Source organism: Epinephelus lanceolatus, chromosome 1, assembly GCF_041903045.1.
Source record: "Epinephelus lanceolatus isolate andai-2023 chromosome 1, ASM4190304v1, whole genome shotgun sequence".
NCBI lineage: Eukaryota > Metazoa > Chordata > Actinopteri > Perciformes > Serranidae > Epinephelus > Epinephelus lanceolatus.
Window position 1 is genome coordinate 51,816,947 of NC_135734.1, and position 10,099 is coordinate 51,827,045.

A 10,099-nucleotide genomic window follows, 5' to 3' on the forward strand; every position below is an offset into this window, starting at 1 on the left:
AGCACAAGGTGCGTAGTGGCGCAAAAACAGCGCGCAAAAAGCTTCATTCTCATTAACAACAAAAAGCTGCCTCCAGCTGCTCAAACTCTCTCTGTGTGATCTGAGCTGGTGTTTTTGTGTTGAATATGTGCATGTGTGACACAGCTCTGGTGAACACTAGAGATGCTCAGTTAGCTTTAGAACAACTAATCCATTAACTTTATAAATCTAACAGAGACAGAGGTTAAAGCTCAGCAGCCTGGAGGAGTTTTATTATCATCCAGTCCTGGTTGAGTTCATCAGACTGGTGCAGCTCAGAGTGCTACTGGCCCTTTAAGACTCTCTCTGTCGCCTTGGTTACAACCCGGAAGTAACACAGCGTCTTTAGCATGTGAACAGATGTGTCTTTAAACGTTTCAGTCCTGTTGTTCGCTTTGCCTTCAACTTTTACCAACTGTAGTTCCTCTCTGACACAGATAGGTGAGTGCTGAACACACACAGCGTCACGTCACGGGTTTATTCCGCTCCTCTTTCACCGATAACGCCGACTCATCTGTTAGCTGCTATGCTAACACCTGCCTCTGCTCCGCTAGCCTCCGTGCTAACGCTAAGCTAACTTGGAGTGTGTTAGTTTGTATCGACACGGCTGATGTGCTGCATGACAACATGAATATATGACGTTATGAGTCTTACGTGTTTCTGTTCAGTTTCACTTCATGAGCTCTGCTGTAACGTCGCTGTCCATGGTGCTAACACACACACACACACACACACGCGTGTTTGCTGACAAGGACAGATCTTCAGAGATGCAGGTCCTCAGGAACGTGAAGGAGAACTTGAAATCTAGCAGCCACTTGCAAATTTTAGGGTTATTTTTAACTGAGCAAATGTTTTATTACATTGAAAACTTGTGTAAGTGGAAAAAGGCTCCTTTTTGAGCACAACTACAATAAAGGTGAGATTCTCCATCTGGTTGCATTTGTTTCCCCCCAGTGTCATAGTTAAGCAAATGTACACGGTATGATAACCATCATGGTTTACCTTAAAACCAGTATACCACTTCAACCCTATTTGTGTCTGGTATGATAAAAAAGCTAAACTGATGTGAATGAATGAATTTTGATTATTGCATCATGTAAACATGCCTGCGTGGGCTTACAAGACACCATAGAATCAAAACAAACCAGTACCAGCGTCTGACGTGTTTTACATGTTTAATCAGTTCATCGTTGTGTAAGATGATATCATGGATCACTTACAAGACTTTTACTGTGCAAAAAATCAAAGTAAGCACTAAGTAAACTGTCTGCCTTCCTTCACAATCTGAAATCTGATCAGATTACTGTTGAACAACTGAGTTCTCAGCACCAGAAAACCTCAGGGTTTACACCAGCCATCTCAAGGAACATTAACTCTCTGTAGTCGTCAGTTTGAACAGTAGGGCTGCAACTAATGATTATTTTCATTGTCGACTAATCTGTCGATTATTTCTTCGATTAGTTGACTAATCATTTTTTCAAAAAATGTGCTAAAATGTTGAAAAATGCCAGTCTGTCTCTCCCAAACCCCAAAATCATGTCATCTAATGTCTTGTTTCGTACTCACGCCAAAGGCTTTTAGTTCACCGTCATGGGAGAGTGTGTAAAGCTGCCAATATTGGAGCATAAGAAGCTGCAGTAAGAGTATTTTGGGTACTTTTATAGTACTATTCTAAGAAAAATGACTCAAACCAATTAGTCGACTACTAAAATAGATTATTTTAATAGTCGATTAGTCATCGATTAGTGGATTAATCGTTGCAGCCCTATTGTACAGTATAAAAGAAAATGGGAATCACTTTCCATTTTGCCCAAATCACACAAATCACACATTCTGTTTTCCTCCTGAATGTATTTAAGTGTCCAGAGGAAGGACACCAGCTCTCAGCTGTGCTACTAAAGATCTTTTGCTTCGAGGTGAATAAGATGTCACACGCATTATACTATATGTACTTCTGGACACAAGATGTTGTCAAAAGTATGTCATTTAGTATGTCCCAATACAGAGTACGTCAAATGCAGTGTGCCAAAAATACCAGTATGTTCTACTACATCCAGTCTGATTGTTCAGTCTGTTATTCTGACCCACAACCCTCTGCACAGCATACATCACATAGACTGAGCTGCAAACAGATGACAGTTTGACAGCTGATTGACAGCTGTCAGAGGCCACAATGATGAATGACAGCACATTCAAGTGACTGATGACAAGTCAAATAGTAATAATAGAAATATTGATTGTTTAAGTGAACAAAGTAATCATTAATATTACAAACAACAACAGGAAATAACTATAAAAATAACACTGACAGAACATCAGGTGTAACTTTTAACACTGTCATAAATATAACATGTTAGAATCTACAATCTGTGAAGTTATAACTTTAAAGTTTAACACCAGCAGAGCTCTCTGGGTTGAACACCATCTCTGGTGAACTCAGTAAGTGCCATTTGTTTCATCTCCAAGTTAACGGATATAAAAGCAACAAGGGTCAAAGTTCAGGGCCTGATGTTAGAAAGTGTCCAGATTGTGTGCATAGTGCATGTAACAGCACGTAGTTTTTAAGGGCAGCTGCAGCAGCTACTGAAAGTAAAAAGAAAAATTATATGATTAGAAACGCTCCCTCGGTGTTTGTGGAGGCTTTTAGTTTCCACATCACACTTGATGTTTAAGTCTCTCACTGGTGGTGATTTACCAGATTCTGCTGTGGTCTGAAGGACAAGCTGGTAATCAGAATGCAAGAAGCACAACAACATGCAAACACCATGACATGGGTATGCACACACGGTAGTGTGCAAACAAATATGCAGGTGCATGTACAAGTAGCTCAGGATGGTGAATCTGCAGGGAATTGTAATGATGCCTTGTTCAGACATCAACGTGATAAATCGATATTAAGACCTTGGTGGGTAGTTTTCACCCATACAGAAAGAGATTTCAGGAGCACAGCCAGTGTTCACTCCTACCACCTAATAAGGTGTCGAATTTAAATCTGGTGTCTGATTCGTTTCCAGAAGATGAGTGGGAGCTGTGACGACATCAAACCTGTGAACTGCACCATCAAACCTCCGGTCTACCTGCAGATTGGAGACACCAAAACAGACGCAGCTCACTCTGGAGTCTGTGTTGTAGACGTCGCCCTCCCCTTTGGAAAGCCCGTCAGTGTAAGCTAACACCTACCACAGACAGCTGCTGATTTAATGCACAGCACCAACGGTTTCCATGTCAGACACCACATATTCAGTCACATCAATAACCTCTTTTCATCCTTCATCTCCTGCAGCCTGCCGTATAAACAACTGTTTAATTTAGCAAACAGACCAGAGTTAACCTCAGCTGTGGACACATGCTCCTCTTTACATGGCTACATGAGCTGCAGGTGGTGTAACACTGATTTGGAGGTTTTTAAAATAGCAGCCAGAGATGAGCAGAGACCCATGTGACCCTCAGGGTTAACTCTGGGTTTTCAGCGCCAGAAGCAGGTTCACTTTTTACCAGGATAAATCACAGTGGTAACTTATGCTGAACAGCTAACCTGCCTCGGAGCACCAGGACTCCTGCACCCACCCGTACCCATGAAGCTCAGTAACGTAACCAACTCATTACCTGTCATTATGTCTAAGTCAAAGCTGCACCTGTTAATAAAAGTCCTGTGACCCTCCACCCATGATCACACCCGCCTCCCCTTTGACCGAATGGTGAAAACATTCAGTCACTGCCAGGTTAGGATTTAACAGATTTTAAAATCCACGGTCGCTGTCTGTGTTTCAGATCAAGGAAATCACCTTTAAGAACTACTACACAGCCTATGTGACTGTACGGTTGCTGAGGAGGAGTCCGGGGCAGGAGGCCCCCGCCAAGTGGTGCACCGCCCTGAGAGACCTTCCTCTGATGGACAACCCCCACACTGAGGGCGGCTCCCAGGACTACTGCTCCATCCACAGGACACAGGTGGGCTGGAGCAGGTGTGTGTGTGTGTGTGTGTGTGTGTGTGTGTGTGTGTGTGTGTGTGTGCGTGTGCGCATATGGGTCACCATCATTAAGCCAGTTTTATACTTCTGTGTCGAGTCAACACTGTCTGAACCTTTATGAGACACGAGGATGTGTAAAAATGTGATGTGCTAGTGACCAGCTGTCCCTTGGCAGCACTCAGATATTGTTTATTCCTCCAAAGTGTGTGAACGACGAGTGCTGATCGCGAAATGTAACATTAGAAGATGATGTCATATCGACCTTGTGGTGGTGGTTTTGTTCAGCCGCTGACCACCCCTGAACATTTCTGTCTAGTTAAAGCTTCGTCTTGTTTCCTGGTGAACATGAAATGACGGCCCACTTCTCTACACAGCCGCAGCTCAACTTCACATCCAATCTGTAAACCAACAGATCCCATTGGGCATTAAACTAACAGGCTGTCGGAGCTCGGCGCCGTTTATTTCCCCTCTCAGCTGGCGTTGGAGATGAGCCAACCAACCCTACAAGAAAGCCTCAGTCTGCATTGTAATGTTGATATATGGAGACAATACAAACAGAGTGATTTCTCAGTTCTTGTTTATTCTCTATGCAAATAGAGGCAGATGGTGAATGGTGAATTAATTTTTGTTTACTTCAGATGGTCTCATATAGTTTAAAGGGTAACTGAAAGTGTAAGTGATGTTTATTTACTGTTTATGGTTATTTGTCATATTCAGCCTGTTCAGTAGATCCTGTTAGTGCACTGCTTCTCTGTCTCTGTGTGGAGACTGAAAAACTGTCATGAAAATATTTTTAGAGACCAGCAGTGTCTAATCAAGACCATCTTCAGCCCAGTTCAGACTGATGATACGTGATGAGACAAAACCGTTTCAGAACGTTGCAGAGTAAAGTTGCGGCAAGAATATATAGAATATTAGAATATTACACATATACTGCACAGCTTTTTACTGCGTTTTATTCTGAAAAATAAAAATTATTTAGAAACACTACCTCTAGTTTAACTGAATTGGCCACAGTGCACTCAAGTGTTGTGTGTTCTCAGAAGAGCTTTTTTTTCTGAAACGAGCATATTTGATGAATTCCTTGCAGCGGGAACGCTGCATATTTACACTCTGCTACAAATGCCCGCAGAGTTGAGGTCACACAACAAGCCACTGCAGCAAGCTGGAAATAGTTCACAGCAGCAGCAACACACGCGAGCACTGACCGCTGCAGCTGCCGTCACATTCAAAATAAACCGCCGTTCACTGTTTTTGTTTGTTGTTTTCCTACATGTCTTTTTCATTTCATTCCATTGAACGCTTTTTGTCTGGCCTTCCTCATGTTGGTCTCTGTTCCTGTGTGTGCAGATGCAGGTGGCGCCGGATCACGTGGTGTCTGTGAGACTGATCCTGAGACAGCCATCCTCCGCCTGGCTGACCTTCAGCCTCGAAGAGATCAAAATATTCCCTCACATGGAGCCGGTTAGTTTTTATTATTGTCGACAAACAGAAACTGTGTTCAGAACTTTTGACAATCAAAGTAAAGCAACATGACTCACAGAGTCAACGAGATGGCAAAGGTCGAATAACGTACTTGATGAGGTCTGAATGCCACCGAGAGTGGAGTAGTTATTCAGTCAGGTAACTGCTCCCCAGCTTTATGTACGTAGCATCAGTGTAATCATCCAGAGACTGTTTGATTTGTAGTGTAATTATGCTCCTGGCTTTAATTTTCTTTTTGCCAACTGTGCATCCAACACACAGTTTGCTCTCCAAACAAAGTGGGAGCCATTAGTTTGTCAGCTGGCTGTTACACGTAATGTGTTAGTCCAACGAGCACCGTGTCAGCTGAATGTTCAGAGCGCACACACATCAGGGCAGTGACACTCAGTGCTGACGTGAACTCTTATGATACAAAGACATATTGCTTCCACCTGAGTGAAAACAGTGAGTGACTTCATCGGTCAAGTTTATTAGCAAATTCAATCTAAAATGATCCACAGGCAGACAAGATGGGGGGAGTCAAACCTGTAATAGACTCTTCTGTAAACACATCACAAACATGTCATCGCCTTTAAAGCTGATTTGGTGAACTGAGACTGTTCGAGCCAGAGGTGATCCCAGCCGACATTCCTGTCTTTAAAGGGTAACTTCAGTTTTAAACTGGATCCTATTTGTTTTTTGTGTCTAAGTGACAAATGGGAACAATAAAAAAACAATCTGGTCCAGTATTGAGTGAGAGGGCTGCAGCTGGCAGTGGCAAAACCACTCCAGGCATCTTCGCACTGTCAGTGTACATCCACGGAAAGTGTTTCTGTCAGTGACAGGCCCAGATTGTTATTCTAAGTGTCTGACAACATTATGGAAAGGATCCCTACAGAGAGAGAGCTTTGTGTTAAAGCCTGAGATTCTTTTTGTTGAATCAGAAACAGCCCTGAAATCACTCACGTCCAACCCTCCAGACTCCATTTAAATATACAGTCATTTTATGATCGTAAAACTAGAGCTGCCTCCTAACAGTCGACCAAGTGTTAGTCAGCCAGAGAGCACATTAGTCGGCAAGATTTCATTGGCCGCTTAGTTGCACAAAAAAAAAAAGTGAAACTCTATCAGGAGCTGCATCTCGTCATTGTCTCATGTTCTGACATTTTATCGACCAAACAACTGATCAATTCATGAAGAAAAAAAAATGGACGGATTAATTAGCTGCAGCCACATAGGTACGATGGTGTAGTGGTCCCAGGGAGGAGCCCTTCTGTGCATGTTCTCTCCGTGTCAGCGTGGGTTTTCTCCAGGCATTCTGGCTTCCTCCCACAGTCCAAAGACATGCAAGTTGGGGATAGGTCATTGGTGACTCTAAATTGTCTGTAGGTGTGAATGTGAGTGTCCCTGCCTCTCACCCAGTGTCAGCTGGGACTCCCCCCACGACCCTCAAGAGGATAAGCGGTTACGAAAATGGTTGAATGGTTGCAGCCACATATCTGTGAGAGGGTCAGAGGGATGATCAGCAGCAGCACACACAGCTGTCATTCTGGATAGAACCACTAGATGGAGCCAAAGTAAAGACCTCTTAGTCCACACAGTGGATTTAACAAACACATATTTAATAAAGCTGAATGATAACACTGTTAAACTCAGCCGTACAGTTTAAATGACATCAGCTGTTCCTCCTTCCAGGACCCAGAGAAGGAGGTTTCTGATTGGCTGTCTGACCTGACGCTGGTCGACCATCATCCTGACCTGCAGGTATACATTTTGTTGTGTGTGTCTGACTGTCTGTGTGAACAGGGTGGTTGCTACCACTAAGGACACTGAGGTCATGTGTTCAGTGTCTCTTCTGGGAGTGTGAAGGGTTTATGATCCTGGGAGAGTTTACAAAATACTGAGCTGCATTTTTTAACTCTGATGCTGGTATTTTTAGGCTTTTAGGCAAATAAATAAATAAAGGATTCATGAATTCTACACTAGACATGTATGTCTGGGAGTGTCCAGAATCTATGTCCAGATCTGTCCTCAATGCTGGAGAGTAATAATTTGCACATTCGAATGTTTTCTAATGAAATAACTGTTAAATAAATAATGTATTTACTTTGTAGACTAAATTTACCATTTACAATTTCACACTGGATCATCTGAAACCTTGTGTAAATGAATGAGTGAATGAAAGAATGAGTGAATGGGCTGCAGTGCACCGTGGCTTCCTCTGCTCTACATCTGTGTTCCTGTGTGTCTCATAGGGCCTCCCAGACCCCCAGACTGTATCATCCAGTATCCAGCAGATGTGGGCTCTGACTGAGGTGATGCAGACCAACCAGACCACAGCCTCCATCGGACGGTTTGATGTGAGTCTGAAACACACTGATCACCACCACTAACAGCCTGATACTGAACATACGTTTCAGAGGACACAGAGGCACCTCAGTGTTCCAGCCAATAAATAAATAAGGAGACAGTAAAGACATAGTTATAATGTGCAGTGGAGGCGATCTGGGTCTTTGTGGGGTTGCAGTTTGTGAAACGAGCACTTGGCCAACATCCCACAGAGGCGGGAGGAGGACGTAAGGTCAGACCCAAGGGAAGGCAGCAGGGGCGGCACAGTCCATTCCAGAAGTATATTTATAATATTACTACAGTCTGTACCTGTTCAGGGAAGTCCCTCACCTATCTGTTATTTACAGTTTAGTCACCGAGTGCTTTAGGCCACCCTGTCTGTAAACCTCTCAGCTTCTTTTACCTTATCCTCCATGAAGGCAATCAGCAGAGAATTCTGAACAAACATTAAATCCTTCTGACACATTTCCCTGAGAACCAGAATGGACAGTGGATACATTTTTTTTGTATTTCTACATGACCTGATTGAAGACAACAGCTGCTTCGAATAGTCTGAGAAAAAAAATAAAAGTCATACTATTAAAAAGGATGGGAAATAAGTAACAAATAAATATGTTCCGCAAACAAGGATTTTGCCAAAAAGACATTTCCTGGCGAGTCATAGCTCTGCAGATCAGCTCTTCAGGTGAGAAATCAAGTTTGATTAGTGGGCGTCCACTAGAGCTGCCCCCTGATAGTCGAGCAAATGTAGGTCGACCAGAAAGGTCATTAGTTGGCAAGATTTCATTGGTCACTTAGTTACAGAAAAAAAAGACACAACAAACAAATGTGAAACTCTATCAGGAGCTGCACCTTGTCAAAAAAAATGAAAACCTATATGACTGGACCGTGTGGGAATTTATTTTGAAAGGACAGACACAGGAAGTGTCCACGCTCAGCAGTCAGACAGGAGTCAGGTTAATTTCCAGGGCTGGTACCTGTGGTTATTCCACAGGCTAGTTAATAACATGTCGGGCAGGAAATCCAAAGCGTGGGATCATTTTGAGAAGGTGAAGGACGAACCCAAGGTGATATGTAAACTCATCTTCATTGGTCGACTACAAACGTGACGTATCATCTGAAACATGGAAGTAGCTACATGCCCATTAGCCCACAGCGTCATTAACAGGCGGCTCGCTCAGTGTGTGACGTGCACTTGGAGATAAAATATAGGCCTATATTAATGAAGGTTCATTAGTACGGTTTGTATTTCTCTGTAATGTAGCACAGTGTTAACAATGTTACTGATACTATTCTTTCTCACACCTTCAACTCAAACCACCAAAATATATCATTTAATCATTACATTCATATCAGAAACATGCAGGAGACTAGTCCACTGATGGACCCTGATGAGGACTGCTGGTCCACTGATGGACCCTGATGAGGACTGTTGGTCCACTGATGGACCCTGATGAGGACTGTTGGTCCACTGATGGACCCTGATGAGGACTGCTGGTCAATAGTCGGGGGCAGGCCCAGTGTCCACACATGATTTTAAGCTAATGCAGAGGTGGAGAAAATACAGATCTTTAGTAAAGTAGTAATAACTTTGTGTGGTCTTCTGTTGACGAGCTGTAGTGCAACACGTTCTGTGTGTGAAAGGCACTTGATGTGCGATAAATCAACTCATTCCATGTGTTTAACAGAGTTCTGAGTTGTGATTTGCAACACATGCGCAACACATCTACCATGACAGCATCAGTGAGATGTCAGTCAAGTGTGACCTATATGTGTCTACAAAGAGATCTGATCAGTCAGAATAAGTGAGATCAGCTGTGTGAGTGTTCACAGCTGTTATGAAGACATGAAAGGAAATAAATCATGTGTCTCTGTTCTGTGTTGCTTCAGGTGGACGGATGCTACGACATCAACCTGCTCTCCCTGACGTAACATGGCCGTCGTGTTCTGACATGGAGCCCTCTCTGGAGCCACTGAGAGCAACAGAGGAAACGAACAAAAGAAAAAGTTGAATGTATGTGTTGCTAGAGTGACGAGGCATGATGTCACTTTAACTAATAAGAGAACTGTCATGATTTAAACCTCGATCACACCAAGACGCATCACAAGAGACATGACTGCTTCAAAAACACCTTGGCTGTGTGTCAGGCAAAACAGAGTGGTGCAGCTGTAGAGCGGGGCAGCGAGTGCAACCAGGTGATCAGATGTGATGAACAGAAACACAAATGTATCTCCTGTAATCTCTCCTACATGTTGTGTTGTATGTGTGTGTCTCTCTACAGTAGCCCACATGACAT

General features: G+C 43.2%; 1 protein-coding gene across 2 annotated transcripts; it reads left to right on the forward strand.

Annotated features, from left to right (window-relative positions):
* Positions 1-335: 335 nt before the first annotated feature.
* nicn1 (nicolin 1) lies at positions 336-9,863 on the forward strand. Of its 2 annotated transcripts, none has more exons than XM_033625899.2 (7): positions 336-459; positions 3,033-3,182; positions 3,790-3,969; positions 5,340-5,453; positions 7,149-7,217; positions 7,709-7,813; positions 9,693-9,863. In XM_033625899.2, the coding sequence occupies exons 2-7, from the start codon at positions 3,036-3,038 to the stop codon at positions 9,732-9,734; spliced, it is 657 nt and encodes a 218-aa protein (XP_033481790.1). In that variant the 5' UTR covers positions 336-459; positions 3,033-3,035; the 3' UTR covers positions 9,735-9,863. The 2 variants fall into 2 exon arrangements, with proteins under 2 accessions (XP_033481790.1, XP_033481791.1); XM_033625900.2 differs by having other exon boundaries at positions 354-459; positions 3,036-3,182.
* The last annotated feature ends 236 nt before the right edge of the window (positions 9,864-10,099 follow it).

Excerpts from the sequence above, each read along its gene's own strand:
- nicn1 (XM_033625899.2), top strand. The coding sequence starts at position 3,036 with ATGAGTGGGAGCTGTGACGACATCAAACCTGTGAACTGCACCATCAAA. Across the intron at positions 3,183-3,789 it reads CCTTTGGAAAGCCCGTCAGT|ATCAAGGAAATCACCTTTAA; the intron begins GTAAGCTAACAC and ends TCTGTGTTTCAG. Across the intron at positions 7,218-7,708 it reads ACCATCATCCTGACCTGCAG|GGCCTCCCAGACCCCCAGAC; the intron begins GTATACATTTTG and ends TGTGTCTCATAG.